The 21,298-nt window shown below is 32.4% G+C and overlaps 1 protein-coding gene across 1 annotated transcript in view; it reads right to left on the reverse strand.

Moving 5' to 3' along the window:
* Nucleotides 1–5,996: 5,996 nt before the first annotated feature.
* The window catches only part of LOC135128439 (inhibitory POU protein), an 88,069-nt gene continuing 72,767 nt past the window's right edge, over nucleotides 5,997–21,298 (reverse strand). The window contains exon 4 of the mRNA XM_064055347.1: nucleotides 5,997–7,332. Within this exon, the coding sequence (XP_063911417.1) occupies nucleotides 6,580–7,332 (753 nt within the window). The 3' untranslated portion in view covers nucleotides 5,997–6,579. The remainder of the gene's footprint in view (nucleotides 7,333–21,298) is intronic.

The raw sequence follows: 21,298 nt of genomic DNA on the forward strand, positions 1-21,298 counted from the left end.
GTTAAAAACAGCGTTGACTGTCGTATTATTCCGTCTCAGTTATATATATTTCAATGCAGGCCCTAGGAGTATAGTGCCCCGTCATCACAACATTTTCCATGTAGTTCCTTCGAGAACATGTTGCTAAATTTTCTCCTATCTCTAATATGTGTCGAATGGAAAATCGGGTACATAACAACATTGTTTTTTTTTTTCTAGTTCATTGCGGAAATTTAATTAATTTGTTTAGTAATGGTAACTAAATCCTAACGGGTGCCTGTTGTAATTTGTAGCTGCAGGAGCGTTACCTTTCATCCTAATTAGGTCATCAGATCTCTCAATTTGCTAGATCTTTTTTGTGGCGCTATCTCAAAGACAAAATTTACAAACAAGAACCAACAACACATGAGAATATAATTGAACGAATCAGAAATGCTTGTGTCGAATTTCAAGCAGACACAAGTCTCAGTTATTACATGTGTACTACTTTATTTGAAAGACGCTGAAGAGATATATAAATTAAGGACTTTGATAAGTAGAAGGCGAACGGTCTCCCTTAAATCAAATCCTCTACTCCTTCTATAAATTTTTGGTACTGCATAAAGCTCCATCCATTTAACCTTCTATTAATTATTTGTTGGAATTTTAAAATTGTTGTTTTTTGCTAATGCCAATGACGCTAAAATTTACTGTTCATATTTTTGTATAGGTATGTTCTGCTAAAATTACCGAAATTAGCTAATACAGGGTGTTATTGAAAGGTACGTACAACAAAATTGACAGTTCGTCGCGAAGTCCAAGAAATCTAAAAAACTTATGTTGTGTTATCAAAATTATAAGCGGAAAATTAACCCTTATCCAACCCTTTTAGACGTTACTGAAGGATAAATAGGTAAAATTAATTTATTTTAGTAAATCCTAGCAACTGTAAGAATAAAGCTTTTGTAAAGACTAAATGTTGCTGTAGAAACGAAAGATGATCTTTTTTTAGAGGCGTACAACGAATTTGGACATAAATTTTAATAATATTTTTCTCTAAAAGGAGAACACTTTTATCTGAACTTTTTTTTACTTTTAGCACCCATACTTCGAGACCAATTGGCGATTTTATTTTGTACGTACCTTTCAATAACACGCTGTATTGTTATCACATAAAGCTTATTATTGAAATCAATCAGTGCCACATTTTATTATTATTAAAGAACCTAGTCCAGTTAGGAGAAGATTTTTTATATTTTATTTATTTTGTTATCGGAATATCTCTAGGCCCGAAAATAAACCTGTACCAAAAACGTCCCTAGAGTTGTGGATAAGGGTGGAGTCTTTTTTAAGACAGCAAAGCTGGCACTGAAGGGCAGTTGGTCAGAGTAGGACTAAATCCTTAGCGCAGGATCGTAAAAATCTGTGCGGAACTGCCCTTCTTTATAGTCCTGAAAGTTAGAGCTAGGGTAGTTTTATACTAACCGTTTTAATGGCTGACGGTTGTAGCGGACATAAAGGGAGTCCAGGTGAAACGACTCGTCTAGGACTAAGTTCCTGGTGCCGGGTTTTGAAAACAGTCCAGTTACTACAGGGTGAATCAATTCTTCTGGTGATTACGCTGTTGGCGGTTTAGAATACACATATTTTAGTCTAGATTTCCACACACACTAATTCGTACCACTCGTAGGGCGCATTCTTGAGAAGAGAAATTGACCAACAAAACTGTTTTAGTGAACTCTTCTAAAAACGATATTCTTCTATTATTCCCAACGTTGAGCTTAATTGAACGGGCGACGCAGAACGACAAAATATCAGTCCTTTTCCATAGACTCATCTTAGGTAGGTTACCGAGAAATATTTTTTCCGGATCTGATGGAGTTATCAAACAAAGGCAAACTTTCTCCTAGTCTAGGTGGCAATTGCTGATCCCCCTACATCTAGTTCCCTTTTCCTAGCAAAAATCCCCAGACTTTAGATTTTGAAGATCAAGCGAAAAAAGAAATTGATTTCAGATTCCAAAAAGGTACAGATTTTAACTTCTCTTAGTACAGCTACGAAATTAGAAAAAATAATGAAGAAATCGAACACTATCGAAAAAGAGAAGTAATGGAATGTGATAGTCGACCAATTTAGAGTTGATGCAATTTAAAAAACTAACACTAACTTTTTTTTCTTTATCTACCTAGCAAGACTTGTGAAGATTATCTTGATGATGCCGGGACCATACTGGTTTCCAAAAGTTGTGCCCTACCACCTAGGAGATCAGAAACAATGGGTTGTGATGAACAGATCGCCCCTTTTCGACTACGGCACCTAACCACAAGCCATCTTTATAGGCAACTCTTTTTTATTTGAAATTGTAAAAATTTATTAAAAAGGGGAGAAGCGAAGTAAACTGTAAGTATATTTCGTACCCCCGTTGAGGCGATTGACTTCTTACAAGAAGTTGCTTACTTGGGACGTAAATTTCGTCTCTCCTGTAACAAAAAATAAGTTTTCAGTAAAAGACGGGAGCTAGAATTAATATAAAAACCCTATAGTCTAAGATATAACGATAAGATTTCTGATTTGATTAGTTTAAATTGCACAATATTAGTAAATTACCTTTAGGAAGATGATTGTCAACTAAGAATTACTAGGGATACACCTATAACGCGAATCCCAACTCAAATATGTCATACTAAAGGAAGTGAAAGTGATAGATTATTGTGACCTGATCTGGCCGAGATACAAATTTAGTTGAATATCTTATAACGAATGATTAATATATAAACCTCAACAAGTTTTTATAACCGCTCAAATCTAACATGTCCGTCACGTGGGATGTTTCTAATTATATCATTAGGCATAGGTAAACCACATTTGAATGGTGGTTACATTAAAATGATCAAGTATAGGAATTAAAATTTACAGAAACACCTTAAACTTTATAGTTATTCTCTGTATCTACACGGCCATCTTAAGCTCAAAGCTTATATAAAGAACTGTAGTGTAATAAGTAATTTATAACTCTTCACCCTAAAATGAATGTGAATGATCTATAGATTGTTTTAGTGGTAACTGAACATGGTGAACCTGAGCTGTGCGAGCCTAGAAATATTTTTTGTTAAGCATCTTTTAACTAATGAAGGATTCCGGTTAATTAAGAGAGAAACATTCAAATGAAGACCTTTCGTAAGAATAGACTGCATAGAGGTGAGTTCAAAATTGTCCTATTATTAAAAAAATATATAGAAAGACAGAAAATGAATTACGATAAGACAAAGAATGCTTTAACGATCGATAACCGCACAATTATTTATTTGTGTGATGCATAAATATTTTGAATTCGAGTTGAATAAACTTTTGTTAGCTAGTATATGATTTCAACAAGTTGAACTTCCTCAACACAGAAGTTATTAGAATAACGTACAACTTCTTAAACGGAAACTTTAAGGAAACTTCGCTCTTAGGTGGATTTTATAGATGTAACTAGATATCTTCTTTCATTTTCGTTTATATTTTGATATTTTTATTAGAACAGAGAATCTGACATAAGTCTGAGAACTATGTAGTTAGTTGAGAAATAGCTTGCAAGGATTTCTTAATTTTGGAGTAGTTTATTATTTCTACTATTCCAAATTCTCCTGTAGTTCACCTAGCAGTGAGTAATTGTTATAAATAATCCTTCGGCACAAAAATTAATAAAATTGTAAAATTACAACTGCTAAAATTATAGTATGAATTATAAGAAATATTTAAGTTATAATTTTAGCTCTCTTGTAATTTCTATGATTTTACAACATCAGTGACCCGAAAAATTGAAAAGTGGACGACGTGTAGTATCAACGAGGAAAAGACAAGCGAAGAAAACAGTTAAATCCCATTGACTTCTAATTATCGTCTTTTAAAAAATAATTATGTCTTATAAGTTTTCATAATTATAATTTTCAAGTGCCTATTACCTCGATTAAAAATGCTAAATAGGTACTTTAATTAAAGCGATAGGTCAGAATTGTGAGAAAAATTTATCCACGGCAGTCAGAATTTGAATAAATGAACCATCCTCCAGAAAAAGTAGTGGGAAAAGGGATGATACCTTTATTCTTTAATAACAACATAAAAACAATAAAGATAAAGTGTCTTTATTTTTTGGACAAATCTTGATTCGGTGGCAATATTTGTAAATACCCTAAACTGTGACTCTTTTCAAGAGTTTGATTTGATTCTAGTGCAGTGTTTCGATTTACATAATTGATGTAACGGCATGGGAATGGCGCAAAATATTTATGCCCCGTTGAAACACTGCTTTAACCTGTTTTTTTGATTAATGTGTGGGCTGCAATTATAAATAATTACCTTATTTGACCCTTTTTTTTATATGTCATCAGCTAAAATTCAAATTCCATCAATGAGTGATGAAGTTTTGGCAAAGTATTTAAGCTAAATTTCTGAGTTAGGTACGTACTTTATACTAAACAATCCCATTCGCAGTAAACTGCACAAGAGAATATGAAGCAAGTTATATTAAAAAATTGCATGAAAAAAATTACTACCAAAATGGTGAAAAAAAAACATCCACGCCAATTATGTCTAAACTGTAAATTTTTATATATAGACATTATACTTACCTTGAACTAGAATTTTTCAAACACTAATAATTTGTTTTACCTAATGTATAATGAATAACTGGATGTCGCTAATTCAATCATTTTTATAGATTTTTCCACTGGGAATGAAATTAGAACTTATATTTTCAAAGCCGAGTTAAAATAAAAAAATATAAATGCAAAATTCATTTTATTTATTTATAAAACCACATACGTTGGGCATAAAGATAAACAAGAAATAAAAATAAATGAATAAAGAGTAACCTCAAGTACCGTCTGAATAAAACAGCACGTAGTGTAACACCAAGATTTATTGACTGTACTGTTATTACATGACTCAACTATAGAAAGTTTTTACAATAGGACCAATAAAAAAGTACAACTTTTACCATTTCCAGGCCTATATTTATACAATCCAATAAAATAAAATTATATAGGAAGCGGTTATTCACAGTATCATTTAAAAATTGTTCAGTTGTCTCGAAACCTTTGAATTTAATTTATACTATCATATATATTTAAAAAGTTTCTAACACTCTTTGGAATGGACTATATTTACAAATGTCTTTTTATTTACAAAATGCAAGCAGTCGTACTTACATATAAATCTTGAAAAAAAAATTGAAAGTTTCAAATAATACACGAACAGTATTATTGCTTACGGCAAAAAGAGAAGTCATTCCTTGATAATTTATACATAAATACGACTAAAGTAAATGACTTTTATTTTTCATTGATATGTCATAGGTATTTTGTTGTAAACGTGATATGTTTTCTTTACCCTGTAACAAGGATTCTTAAGTTCATCTGTTAGGGTGAGCGCGGGTTTTATAATGACTAAGGTATATTATTGCTTACACTGGAACAAAGTCTATTAAATATAACTTAACAAAAATATTTACATAGCATCAAATATACATAATATTGCCTAAAATATATTGCACTTTAAATAATTCGTACGCGAACAAATAATATCACTTTGAGACCAAAATACTGATAAAATTTCTTTTTAATACTGTTGTGTGCTATTATGGTCCATTGAACTATACAATGACTATTCTGCGAACTGACTAGAGTATTTACAGTTTACAATGACTTAGTTCTAGAGCCTAGAGGATAGTGACGTGAATTATTAACTTTGTATAAAAATTGTACTATGAAGTATGTTACAACGGGACTTCTAGAAAGAAACAGCTTCAACCTAGTATATTAATGCCAATTAATTTTCGCTTGTTACGATATTTTTTGCAATTGACTTATCTAGTTCCCAATTGTTTGAAATTTTCCACAATTCGTTTACAACGTATTTTTGGGAGTGCGCTGAATTTAAAGAGCTTTTAAACAAAATGTTAACTAGAATATTGATATCATCGTCAAAGCTAGAATATCGTGATTGCAAGAATTTCACTATCTATAAGTAAAAATATCAGAATGTTTATCCCTGATTATTACGCGACATTATTGAAATATAATGTAACATGTTTCAAAAGCTCCTCAGTGAAAGTTTACTACAATGTTGTTCATGTAATCAAAGTTCATACAAGTGAGAAATATCACTGTTAGGTAGAATTTAATTTAGTGCTTAACAGAGCCCATTATTATTTTAATACCAGAGTAAAGTAATTAGTTTTTTTTAATAATTATATTTTTTGAAACGAAGAGTTGACTGAAAATTCTGAAAGAAACATGCATCGCATTGTAACATAATTAATAACTTTTTTGTGTGAGTATATCTTTTAAAACGTACCTAATTTTTTCTCCTGGACTAAATAACGTAATTCAATACGCAGCCTAAAATTAGACCTCTAAAAAAATTGAACGACCCATTCACATACATATTTGAAGCTGTTCCTCGTTCAGAACCCCTTAAAGGTACGAAGTGTTCTTCTAATATATACAGTGCTTTGAGCATATTTGCCAGAATATTGCCGAGAGAACACAAGCAGGGATTCCAGCAATTTCTCTTGTCCGCAACTCAGCCGTTAATGAATGTTCACTAATTCACAGGAAACCCGAAATTAACATCCGGTCAGTGTTGCGCCGCGAACTTCATCCTCTTCTGTTTTTGCCTCTGATTACAAAACCAAACCCTCACAACGTTCTTCTTCAGGTCGAGTTTCTCCGCTATCGCCGCTATCTTCTCCCCCGAGGGTCTCGGCTGCACGGCGAAGTAGGCCTCCAGACTCCTCTTCTCCGGCGCCGCTATCGACGTCCGCTTGCGCTTCTTCTCTCCGGCTGGTAGGACGCTGGGCGCGTCTGGGTCCCTCCTCTTGTTCTTGGCTTGCGCCTCGGCCTCCTCCAGCCACGCTTGCAGGATGGGCTTCAGCGCGATCATGTTGTTGTGGGAGAGGGTGAGCGATTCGAAGCGGCATATCGTCGACTGCGAGAGGGCGCCGACCCCCGGCAGCTTGAGGTTGGCGAGCGCTTTCCCCACGTCGGCCTGCGTCACTCCCAGCTTGATCCGCCGCTGCTTGAAGCGCTCGGCGAAGGCCTCGAGCTCCCGCGGGTCCGTGTCGGCGTCGGGGTGGAGGCCGGCCACGGCTGCCGCCGCCGCCGCGGCCGCCATGGCGGGGTGGTGGGCGCCCGGGTGACCCCCGTGGTGGCCGGGGTGGTGGCCGGGGGCGCTATGGCCCGATAAAGGGCCGCCGTGGTGGTGGTGGTTCATTACATGATTCATGCCGTACGAGTGCATGTGGGTTGATGTTTCGGACATGGGCGTCAGGGTCGTCATCGACGACGTTGATATGGGGTCTAACATTTCCAGGCCGTCCATGTGACCCATCTGAAAATAAAAGGAATGATTTATTTCACTCGGCATTTCCATCGAGCGTAAATAAACAAGTCGTGGGCTGTTACAAATGTTGGGTATAAAGTTGTTTTCAAAACTGGATTAAAGACGAAATTCGATTTACATTTGCTGTTGTATGTGGTGCAGGATATTACGATACGAGAGTAAATATGTTGTAGGTGATGGACTTAAGTTAGAAGGACACTTGTTCTAAGTCATGTTTCACAAAAGTATTATTAAAAAAAATTATGAATATATAATAATAAGCGTAATTAATATAATACCGCGTAATCAGAAATGGCTGTCAGTACTTTTTAAACAAAAATGTGAACTTTTCTTGTGTTTATGTTGGCATAACGGAAGTAATTGTGTGACAGATATGTCAGTCGTGAGTCGTGATCGTGACATTAGATAAATTTAGGTTATGTTTTGGATATATTTTGCAAATTAAATTAGGATTTCCAACAGAATCGGTCATTTCAGATCACGCGGTAAATAAAGAGATCTACGAACATTTCCTTAATTTAAAATGATGGACAAAATTCGTATCTTTTTAAATAGTTTCATATATCATAAACTGAACTTTAGAATTCCACACTTACAGTTTACTTTGACAAAATTTCCTTTGTTTTGTGACTTTATATCCAAACATGCTTGCTACAAATTTATTATACACTCTTTCATTTCAGCGACTGCAACATTTCAGTAATAAAGTTCTGGTCGTTACTTCTCAGATAATTCTCACAGTTAGAATAGTGCGCACCGGCAGTATGAGTGTAATGTGCCTGTGTATTCCCTAATCCAATTTTGTAATACACGAAGCTTATCAGCAATTGAACAGAAAAATGATTGTTGCAGTACATTTTAGATAATAGGTATAGCAGATCGACGCAGAATTACATCGTCCAATAGCTATGCGTGTTTCCAATAGCAATCAGCACGCACCTCATCAAACATGTATGTTCGTCATTCGTGATCACTTCCATGATGTGATTGATTATCAGTGGACAGAATCGCTCCAGACACATAGAAATAAATGCATTAGACACCTAACATAATCGATGTTGATGGCACCAGTATTTTTTTGTGTGATGAGTTTAAACACTGACACTGAACGTTAAACTACACTTCGGATTGTAACGAACATACATTTTCTTTTTTCTATCAGTAGACAGAGTTTATATGTAAATATACTTAATTTATATGTAAACGAGTAATTAAATTTTGTATTAGTTGTACTATAAGTGTATACATACTTAATAATAACGCTAGTCAACTAAATAAAGATGTACTTGCAGTTTATTAATCTGCCTTGAGTTTTAACAAAGGCATCCAGATTTTTCCCAGAAAATCAACAACATAAGGGGCAAACATTCAACGACTGGTCATAGTGGAGTTCGTTTGAACGCGTGACAATATTGCAACGGTCGCGGGTTCGGTCCTTTCATACGCCAATTTTTTCTTACACTGTAACTAATATTACATATGTATTTAAGCTTAAAATTGTTATCAAAAAATAAACAAAATTTCGCAAAATCAATTTGTATAATTTTTCGAAGAAGCTGGATTTGTTGGGCTATATTTCAGGGACGAAGGATGGTTTGTCTAAATAACTTTAGATCATTTATTTCTTGAAATTCTGGTAACACAATACTGAAACACCTGAACAAAATACCTATCAAAAGTGATATATTAATTGTCTCTAATAAAGAATGACTCACTTGAAGCATACGCATAGCATGATCTTTTGCCTGTAGGTTTTAGTCGTAGGGATTACCATAACAGGAAAACAATAAATTACTTTAATTAGAAGTTTTGTTTAAACAACTTTAGACCATTTCTTTGCATTTTTATCATGAAAATTTAAGTCTGAATTTCAGTGCAGATGTGCAAACGATTTTTTCCAAACCACTAAAATTAAAGATATAATATATAAAACAAATAGGCTTTATTTTAGAAGGATATTAATAACAATAGGTACTATTTTGTTCGAGACTGAAAATTATCCAGTCAGAGTGAAAGATCGAGTTCAGTAGGCAATGACGAGGTTTGTTTAGTTCAGGCAGCAACAATTTGTGCAAAAACATCAACTGATATAACTTCGTAGAAAATATTCTCAGTTCCCGTACGTAAGCTAGGGAAATATTGTGATCGATTCCATCGGGCGACTGGCTTGATTTATGTTTTCTCGACGTTCCGTGACCCTAGAGTGCGAAAAAATAGGTCTCCGTTTCCGTCTATCCGTTTTTTCTAACCAAAACTTGTCTAATCATCCGCGACAACAACGTGCTGGCCCTCAAAATTTTTGTACAATAAACACAGCCTAAAATTCATAAAATAGTGTACTCCTACACTTATCTTTGCTTTATGAATCCGCCTGTATTTGTTTATTATTATTATTGTTATTGTTCAAACCTTTTAACTGATTCATGAACTATCAGAAGATGATCTTAACAGACATTGTGACGACAATTGGGTTCAAGTAAAACACACCTAACCTACCCAAAAAATTAATGTTTGGGAGGGATAATAAATAGAAGCTTCATTGGTCCCTACTTTTTTACGGAAATTTAACAGCAGATCGATATTTAGATCATCTTACAATCGCGGTGCTTCCGGTCTAATTGCTACGTTTCCTGATCCACAAAATTTAGATCGCAGAATTTGGTTCCAACAGGATGGGGCACCACCACATTATGACATCTTTTTGAATAATCAATTTGATGGAATTTTCTCCAAGTATAATCATAAACACTCGAAGGCTAGCATCTTATTACTGAGAGTACACTTTTTCCCATCAGTTATCTGTTTGAAATATATTTTATATACCCCGCGCTTATGCGGACTGCGCCTCTTTGGAATTTGCGTGAATTCGCGTTATTTACGCTACTGGTTTTTACTTAATAGAGGTTATCACAAATCAAATTTTCAAAGAAGCAGGATTTGTTTGACTGTACTTCAGGCGCGAAGAAAGTTCCCTCACGATAAAGTTCGACCCGTTTTTTTGTGTGGTGTAAGTAATACGGATTTACTATGAAATTAATTAAAAATCGATCGATGTCCGTATCTATTTGACGATCATCGACGTCAATATCTATTTTAAATAAATTTCTATTCTATTATTTATAGACTTGAGCTGTCATATTTCATATTGTATTAACTATGTGATGTTATCGCAAAGATCAAGCTGTTAATAAAATATAAGATAAAATGTATCATTCTTTAGATCAGAGGAAATCGTTACTTAATTTTTGATAATTTAATTAAGTATTTATTTTAGTATACTTACTTAACTTTTTTATAAATGTTGTCACAGAAAAATCGATTATTGTGTCCCGGCTTGCCGCAAGAGTTTACACGGAATGAGTTCACGGATTTCTTGCTTTCGTAAATCTTTTAAAAATCTCGTTTTTCTGATAAAATGGTTTAGGAAACTGCTCCAGGGAAACAGTTTCTTCAAAAAAATAATTCTTTATTTTTTTAAAATCCGGATTTTTTCGACTCTACATTCATGAAAACTACATATTTGTAAAGAACTACTGTCTTTTCTTGAAATATCTATTAGGTACTTTCTAGTTACTCCACACTCGTCCACGTGGCAATAATGTTAAAATTAAGAAAGGAAATTCACCTAAATTGTTGTAGAATAAAAACATCTCAGAATATTTTTGGGTGTGATTAAAATATTGTTAAACATGTAAAGATGCAATGATTATATTAAGTACCTCAATTAAAGGAAAGAAAGTCTAAACAAAATGTTTGTAGAGTTGGAAAAGCAACCAGCAATTTGAAAACGGGAGTATCTGAAGAATTCTGTATTCTATTTAGTTCACAGTTACTACTTAGTAGCAGAAATCCATTTTGACTTTAATGCAGATTTGTTTCTTCAAATGTCTCTAGTTTCTAAGAAGTGCAGATACCCTATTATTTACTCAATAAAATAAAATTGTCCCGGAATAGTGGGTAAATGGAAATTATAGTGGTTAAAATACCCCAGGTAAAACTTTTCCTCTTTATATCTTATGCACTTCGTGTGTGAAAAAAAAATTAACAAATTTTGTGCATATCGTAGAAATTTTATGTCAAATTTTGAATTTTGTTATCAGAATTATCTGTTAAACAGAATCTATGGTGTAACGTTAAATAACCTAATTCTGAAAAATGACACGATTTAGTGATCAAACCAAACAAGTTATATTAAAGGTTATGGTTTATCTAGAAAGAAATTATGATATTGTGCAATTTAAGAAAAAAAAAAAAAACAGAACTGGAGGCCGAAATGTTAAGAATTTCTGAAAAATCTTTACATAATTTACAAAAAAATACCTGGAAAATTTCGGATTGTAATAATTTTGTAGCTTATTTACAGGGTCCAGTCTAATTATATTTCGAAAATATCTCGTGTTAAAAATCAATCTGTAAGTTAACTAGTTTTAACTTCAACAAAATTCTACATTCTCGAGAAAATGGATCAAATATTTCGTAAATAATAACTACACAGAGCTGTTAAACCAATAAAACGTTGCCTGTAGTCTACATTACGACTACATACGGAAAACGAATTAGAGATTTTTCTTTCTCGATTTCGCCGGAGTAACTAAAAGTCGTGTTTGTTGAGATATGTGCTTGCAAGTCGACTATCTATGATATCACTCCTAATCGATAAATATGGCGCATATACCTATAAAACTACGACTCTTATAAAAGATGGACTCTCGCGCCTTATGTCTTAAAAATATGGTAAAGGTCGACAGTAAAAGTCACTTTATTACATTTAACGCCCAACATAACAATAGATAAGCGCGTTTGGTGACCATCCATCCTCTGTAGTACAGAATTCCAATGATTCAACGGGTCCCAGCAGTCCCATATTTCATCATTAGGCCTCACATTGGTGTAAAGTGGTCATTTGACGTGTAGAACACGGTCGGGGGGTTGCGCTGCCCCCAGCCGGGGTCGCCTACACAACACCCCCGGGAAATGTTTTGTGCGGCCTGGGGCCGCACTTGTCGTATGTTTGCCAACTACACGGCCGTCGTTTGTCAAAATGCTATACACTAGCATTTGTTTTTCAAGTATTTGTTTTGTTCTGTTTGGCCTGGCATTGTTTCTTTGCTTTAGACTTTTGGGGAAGATAATGGTTTTAGATTAGAAAGTTTATTTGAACGTTTTTTTGTTTGTTTTACGCAAAATAAGCGCGGGGAGCTAACCTATCTGATTAGACGATGTTTTGATCCGCGGGATATTGATTAAAGTTTAGTGAGTTTGAATGGCATGAAGACGTATTAGATATTGCTTGTGTCATCAGAACTGATCGTTAGAAGTATAGTTGGTATAATTCTTGTTTTCTTGAAACTTTGTCAATTAGAGTGGGAAGTATGTTGACAATCAATGACAATGCTCTGTAATTAAACATTGTTTCTCTGCAAACATTTATGAACTCAAATTTAGGTGATTATTTACCGTCATTTACAAATCTGTACAAATAAAAATAACACAAGAGACTCATAGGTGGGACAACATTTTTTTCTATGAAAAAAACTAGAAGTTCAAGTGGAACACAGTGGATTTTCGGAAGGCATAACACTCCAGACTGGAAGCCTGTGGGTAGCTTGGCATTTGCATCAAATGGGATCGAAACTCGAGTACATTAAACACGAAATAAATATTTAATTATAATTTTTGAAATAATAAATCCGCTTATTTTATTTAAACCATTGATTGTTCATGCAATGTAATTAAAAGATTAATGAATATGATTAAATATTTCAGAAATAAGGAAAACATTAATTTTATTGATGTCATCGTTAATTTTATGTGTGTCTACTAACGCTTTGTATCATTGAGTATATAATTTTTATATTTTTTTAATAACTGCTTTTTTAGATTGAGTGATAATCCTTGGGTAAATGTGGTTGCTTAGTGTCACCTTTTCGGTAACTGAGATTAAATATTGAATACTCCGCTAAGGAAAGTATTTATACTGTTCTACGATTATTATTATCGATGAATTTATTACAAGTTATGACAATTTCTAAGACATTCGATAAAATAACATTTCCGGAGATATTTACTTTTTCATGTTAATGATAATGAAATAATAAGAGCAACCGAAAGCGATGTTTCATTGTCGCTTACGTCGTATCCAAAACATATTCCTTTACTTGTTGATTATTTATGTAACAAAAAACCAATTTAGATATTTTTTTGATGAATAAGCGATTCAGTTTTACCGATCTAAACCTCATTGAATTCAAATATATACGCTTTTTCGGTCACGAATATTAATCTGACGACTACGTATCATAAAAAAAAATTGTTCGTGCCTTGCAAACTTTGATTCCGAACGTAAAATATGAGACTGGAATTCAGTTCACTTCAATATCAATAGTATAATACGCATATCAAAAAATAAGCGACAAACGCAAGAAAGTTTCTTAACGTCTTCTAGGTTTTTTGTGGAAACTGAAACCGAACTCCGTATATTAATGCTCTTTTTGTCAATATGTGAAAGTTGTTTATGAACTTCTCCATAAGTTTAAAAAGCAAACTTAGGAAGCAGAAAAAACTATTATAAAAACATATTTTTTGGCAAATGGTTGTATGTGTACTTTGAACGTTTCAGGAGACACGGGTCACTGTTAAAACATTGGTATATGAAGTTACTCTTCAAACTTTTTTCACAATTACAAATAAATAAAAAAAAAAAACGTGTGGTCCTTTGATACATCAGTCAAACTTCTTTCAGGATATGGATCCTATTTCATGATAAAAATTGCTAACTAACAAAATAAAATATTTTTTTAATTCAAACATTATTCAAGAAGTGGTACCGTCAAACTTTTTAACAGTCTACAGTAAAATGATGATGATTCTAGGGTTTAGCTAAAAACTTTTACACTTCTCATTAGACCTCTTTAATATTTCTAAAAGAAAAGAGATTTTCTGCCATACATTTTTATAGTTTTAGTGTAGTTACCAGATAATTCTAACGGTTTTCTTTGAGTACAAAAGATCATCATAACGGTGAAAACTTTACGAAAGTTATATGGGTAGAAAGGAAACTTGTAAAACAGGTGGTACAACGCATCGCCAAAAACCAAACAATTAACATGTAATGAAAATAAAAACCATGAATGAGCTAACGCTTTGGTTACAATTCTGCATTAGAAACACCTTGAAGATACGTTAATTTTTAGAACAAAAATCTACGTTTATTATTGTATCTTACGATGAACATCAATATTATTCTCGATATCTCATTAATTTATTAGACAGAAAAAAAATCGCGGACTAAACCTGTACGGTTCTTTGAGTAATATACATTAAAATTATTTTCGAAAATACAGGGTGTTGTTTTTTCGATGCATAGTACACAGCTTAGTTTTTTTTTAATAGAATACCCTGTGTATGTTTACACACCTATTCTTATTAGCTTCTTCTTAGGCTTTATAACCAAAGTTTATTTTTGAAATTAAATAAATTTGAAATATTTTTTACCAAAGCGAGGGTTCAAAAAAAATCGCAGTAACGTTATTTTGAAGACCTATGTTACAATATTGTATGGAATGATAAAAAGAGGTACGCGTTTTGTTATGGTACCGATATTAAATAAAATTTTAATCCACAAAATGTTGATAAAAAAATTAAAATTCACAATTTTCAAATAACGGTATTTCAGTTTTTCCAAACAAAATTACCTCGATTTTATTACTGCATCTCACCCTAATTTTTGTTTTTTTTTCCTTCAATATGTCCGTTAGTAAAGTAAAAAACCTCAATAACGATCAACTTTAAATATGCAAAACACTTAACAAAAAACAAAGACAATAAAATAGGATAAGAAGTAGTAATAAAATACTAATAAAATACAAAGTATTTTATCTGAAAAAACTGAAATATCAATATTTTTGAAAATTGTTATAATTTTTTCTAAACACTCTGTATATTTTTCGAATAATATTGTGACCTAGATTTTAAAATAATTGCAATTTTTTTGTGAACCTTCACATTGCTGAAGAAATTCAAGAAAATTGGATGGATCATTTCGAAAATAAACTTTGGTAATAATGTCACTCAGACTATAAAACAATATATAGAGTATTCTATTTGAAAAAATTAAGTTGTATGTTAGATCTTAAAGACAGAACACTCTGTATTGTGGCCAAAAATTTTAGTATATAGTGTATACAACTGTACATCTTGACCTTTATTCTTTTTTTAAGAATTAATTAACTACCGAGTGGGGCGCACTTAGTGACTCACCCTGTATATTATATGCGGGATTAAATGCGAACAGGGAATAGGGGTATTCTGTTCAAGCATGAATATCTGGAGAACTTTCCTAATGTAAACATCGAGAAACGATCTTTAAACACTTAAGTAAGTAAAAATAATAAGTGAACCGATTCAACAACAGTGGAAATGTTTCTATACTGAAGTCACTAGAGAGGCCTCCATTTAGTAAAGACTTCGTTTACAATTAGAAAAAAAAGATGACATAAAAGCAAACTCCCTTGAAAATTTAGTACTCCGTACACCACTCGTGAGAAAATTAAAAAAAAATGCTGGAAGGTTATTTCGACCGAAATTCCCTCACCCATAAATTACATACAGTAGAACAAATACAGCTTCAAATCATTTAACTGTGAGAATTGTATTTTTTTAATGGTGACCCCTATGAGCTAAAATTAATATAGGTGTGCATTGTTTTAAAGTACAGATAATGACGCATGGATGCATATGTTTCTAGTGAGTTCTTCCATATGAAAATGCCTTGATGACGTCATTAACATTTTAGCAAGGATACGTATATTAATTTGAATAGGTGCAATGTAATACTGTTAATAACAATATTGTATTCTCAAATGTTCAGGAAAATGGATTAGACAATAAAGCATTCGTTTATTTTTTAGTCACCTTATATAAGCAATCAAAAAAATATGAATGCATTGCTAAAACTTAAGTATAAGCTCTTAGAGTCAGTTTATAGAATATTTTAACTGAGATTAAGTTAATCATGCACTTGATAAGGCGTTTAGGAATGTCTGATTGGCGTAGAGGCGGTCATGTGGTACGTTAACGCCGCATTCAAAATTTAATCGCAATCAAATATTTAATTCAGCTTCTGTAAACCGGCTCTTAATATTGTGCATATTTTAGAATTTTTGTTCGGTACAATTTTGAAATAACGTCTCCACTTCTATAGGAGGGGATAAACAGATAAAATTTGAACAACAATTTACAATGCTTTTTTCAGAGCGTTCGGTTTCGCAGTTTCAAAGTTAAATGGCAAAATGTTGTTACACAATTTTGATTTTTTTCTCAAAAATCTGCAGATCTAGATTAATTTTTCAAGATGTATTCATAAATCACACACGCAGGGGTATAGTATTTTATAAAATTTAAATAACATTTATTTGACAAACTAGTAAGATGACGATTTCGGTTTTGAAATTTCAAATTTAAATTTTAAAATGTTGTTATATAATTTTGATTTTTTTTACAAAAATCTGGATGCCCAAGGTAAAAACTCCACATGGATTCATACTCTACAAGTGGAGGAGTATGTTAGTTTATAAAATTTGGATAACATTTACTATTGTAAAAGTTGGAGATGACGTCATATCATTATTCTTAATATACATACAAAATTTGACAATTGGTGTGGTAGTTTAGGAGTTTATCCATCTAATACAAATCAACACAGACGCGGAAAGACGGCAGACGACAGACGGCAAACGGCAGAGAGACCGACGGAAATGAGAGACCTTTGTTTTCATATTCTAGGGGTCATGCAACGTCAAAAAACATAAAAGTAGCCAGTCGCTCGATGGACTCGATTACTTTACTTTCTTAGCATATACTAGAGAAATAAACAACATTACATATCGGGTGTTCAGTTGAACTCATCAAATTGGCACTGATGTTTGTAAATATTATGAAGAATGTGTACAATAAACCTAAAATTTAATCAATCACAGCTGGTACAACTTAACCTCACTTTTTAATGCGGTATGGATCAATAAAACACATGCGTTTTCCAGTACGGTTTCTTCTAGCAAAAAAACAGCGTTAACTTGATGACTTTTTCGAATGAACAATCGTTATCGATTCCTATAAAGTATCGTTAGTCCATAATCTTAAAGTAGCTAGTTATCCTTGTTGTATTGCATATTGTCAATTTTGTGGTTTCAAAACAACAGGAACCACGATAGATTTCATTTAATCGGTTAAATGCATTAATTCACAAAACTATAGACTTTGGAACATTGAAAATCCTTTTGCTTTGGAAGGAAGGCTTTTAGACGAGAAAAGAAAAGTGGCTCTATGCTTAAAACAAAATGGGGAAGATTTTCAAAGGTTTTATAATTAAAAATAATCAAAAAATTAAGTACTCACAGAATGATCTATTGTATATTTTTAAAGATAACCTCAAATATAATGACATATCTTGACAATTCCCAATATATTAGTATGTATAGTTTCCCTAGTTCGAATTCGGTTTAATGAAAATTTAAATTCCTTAATAATAGATTAGGTACTACTGCCGTTGATGGGACAGTCATAAGTAAGGTTTTAGCCATGCCGTTACCATTATATAGTACAATGGTTAAATCCTTATTTATGACTGTCCCATAGTCTATTATTAAGGAAGTTAACTTTTACACATTATAAAACCGAATTAGAACTGGGAAAACTATACTAACATAGTGACTTTAATAACTAATAATATTAACTTTAATAATTAATAAACAGGTAGTTTAAATTGCTTGGAATCATATTATATAGAGTGGCATCACGAAAAGATTAATATATTTTCACAGCCACGTTGACGACAGTCTTTTATGATGAGCCTTAATAATTTCTTTTTATCAAATACAACATAATTTATTGAACAATTTTATGGATAAAAATATTTCATTTTAAACTCAGTAGATGACGGCCTAACAAAGAAAAATTGCACATTCCCCCATTAATCATTGAAAAATTTCCGATACAGTTTGCCAGATAGAACTATTTTTTTTTAATATACACTTCATAGCTGCATTTCTGTATACGTAAACACCTACTTATTTTAAATTACAATTAAAAAAAAAAAGCAAAAGTCTTATGATCAACAGTATTCAAAATATTCGTATCATTTTCTAGGGATGTTAAAATTTCTCAGTTTCTCCATATTTAAAGATTAATTACCTTGTCTTGATAAATGTATGAAAACCCGAACAGTGTTTTTAACTTATGTATACAGGCTTATTAGATTTCCAAATTTTCAGTTTTCTCATATTTTTCAATTATCAAATGGAATTTTATAATATTTGTATAACATTTTGTCTCTATATAAACCCTCTTCTAATACCAAGTTTGTTGAATTTTTTAAGAGTTCTTGTTACAATAAATCAAAAAACGGGCATTAAATGGAGGCTGATATCGAGACAAGTTCGAAAATGCTATAAAAATACAGAAAGCCCAATTTCAATTCATGAAAATCTGACAATGTGCACCTTTAATGATCCTTTACTAATAAGTTTAACAAATCTTGTTAAATTTTTATACGTATGTTGCTGATTAACAAGTTTCATGCAAAGTGTCAAACTTTCATTTTTAAAAATAGTGCAGCTGCGAATTTTTCAATGTGACCTTTATCTTCAAAAAAATGCAAATATCTTGAAAACTGTTGATCAAACATCTCTTGCATCTTTTCACTTTTTTTGTTCCATAGAGCATGCAAATCTTTAAAAATATGTAGGTGTTCTTAACTTTACAAACTAGTGCGGAGTAAGTAATTTTCATCACTAAAGTTGGAGAAACGAAAAAACTATGGCAGTCAATACATGGATTAAATTAAATCTTCACAGAAAACGTATACCGATCTATTGAACAACTAATCTGATCCTAATATGAAAAATACCGAGACATTTTACTTGAGATAGTATAAACATAGCAATGGTTTTTGTTATTACCGACGATAGTTGTGACGGGTTAGATTAAAATTAGATTTGGAGCTTTAATGTCAGTATAAATTAGTTATCAAAGTTCAAGAAATATGTATGTTAATTATGTAAAATGATCTCCTAAATAAATTAAAGATGAACATCGTTACACGACTTCACCAATTCCCACAAATTTTTGTTACGTACGTTAAGGAGATAAAAAGTGTGCTTCGTTTACGCTGACTTTACCGAGCCAAAAATTTTAAATACACTTATCACGTTTTGAAGCGAGTTAACGACATCCTGATCCCGTTTTACGACCGCCCCATGCATTTACTACAGAGGGTAAAAATGATCCGTATAATCCACAACTAATGTCTCGTAAATATGGATACACCCGCCCCAAATGTTAATACAGACTCAGATAACTTTTTGCTATAATCCCGAAAATTCATGATCTAATTTAGCACACCTCCGAGAATTGGACTGATATAGACCCACATATGTCGGTTGATACTTTCGCCCTTTAATGGGTCAGATGCAGTATAAATAAAAAAAATGATACAGGAAACTTCACGCATAAAATCATAACGCGCCGTGTAAAAAGGGGGGATTTAAAAATGTAATCATCATTTTTGGAATTGAATTTTGTCGTGGAAAAAATTCGGTATTATTGTGTTGATGAAAGCCGCATGAAAAGGGTTCACCGTAACTTCAATCAAACAGCGACATTGTTATAGCATTATTTTTGTAAAAAACAAACACGTGAAATGATAAATATAATACAAAAAGTAAAGCAAACAAGATATATAAAATTCTGAACACTGTGTCGTTTTTATTGCATGCACACATGAAATTATGGGCAATCATGACGCAGAGGAATATGACTATAAAATATTGTAGTAAACACGACAATTTCGTTTTGTTTATCGTTATTTATTCTGTTGGGGTACGACACAATACACGGAATTTAATAGCGAGTGCCGTTCAATTTTTTGACGCAGTGCATATCTATTTTGCGTTTTTAACTTTTTTACAGCAGATTACAACGCAAAGGTATATCATAAATTTTGTTCTGTTTCATATTTGAACTAGGAAAAATATGATTACATCTCGCACGTTTCAAGTTCTGTTTGTTTTAAATGACGTTTGGACCGTCCTTTTTTAAGTTTTTCAGATGCACACTTTATATTCTTGCATTTAGTCATGAAACAACGAAAAATGTTTCTGCAGAGAGAATTCATTCAAATGTAAATATAAAATCATTTCCTTGTTGTTAATTTAAACTGAACTTATAGGTAAATAACAATGAGGTCACAAGTGCAAGAGTAATTATCTAATTTTATAAAATTAAAAAAAGTATATTGTTGTAACTTTTGGAGATGATGTCATGCCATTGGTGGTAGGGATGATTAGCCAAATTTTGATGACCGTTTTACAGTCTATATGATATTACATATGTACATACAAAATTTGAGAACAATTGGTCCAGTAGTTTTGGAGAAATCTGTCTAATAAAAATGCGGAGAGACGCCAGACAGACAGCCTGTATTTGGTATTTGTCTTTTTTCTTTTCTATAATAACTATCAAAATATCAAAAGCTCTTGCTTATTGACTCACCCTGTATATTAAAATTAATATATTTATTTTTATCAAAAGTGAGTAAACAAATCTTTATTTCAAATTAATACTTTCTAAATTGATATATCCAAGAAAAAGAAAATTTTGATCAGTTTTTTTATATTGTACTGTGCCTGTTCAATGTTTCGACATAGTAAAAACCACTTTCATACAATTTTTTGAAAATATTAAAGTTTTCAACCCTGTGGTGAAATATTTGTAGTTATTATTATATTTTTTTAATTAAAGCGATAGCGAATAACTTTTAGATTCTACACTTTTATTAATTATTATGAAACTACATGTTAAGAGTAATATTTCGTAAAACCTACCATATTCGTAGAACGTGTAGTATGTTCAGGGTGTCCCATCAGCTGTGACCAGTGCTAAAATGAATACTTTTTTA

The sequence above is a fragment of the Zophobas morio genome, unplaced genomic scaffold (assembly GCF_036711695.1).
Source record: "Zophobas morio isolate AGI-343-1 ecotype UQ-CSIRO unplaced genomic scaffold, CSIRO_AGI_Zmor_V1 ptg000012l, whole genome shotgun sequence".
Taxonomy (NCBI): domain Eukaryota; kingdom Metazoa; phylum Arthropoda; class Insecta; order Coleoptera; family Tenebrionidae; genus Zophobas; species Zophobas morio.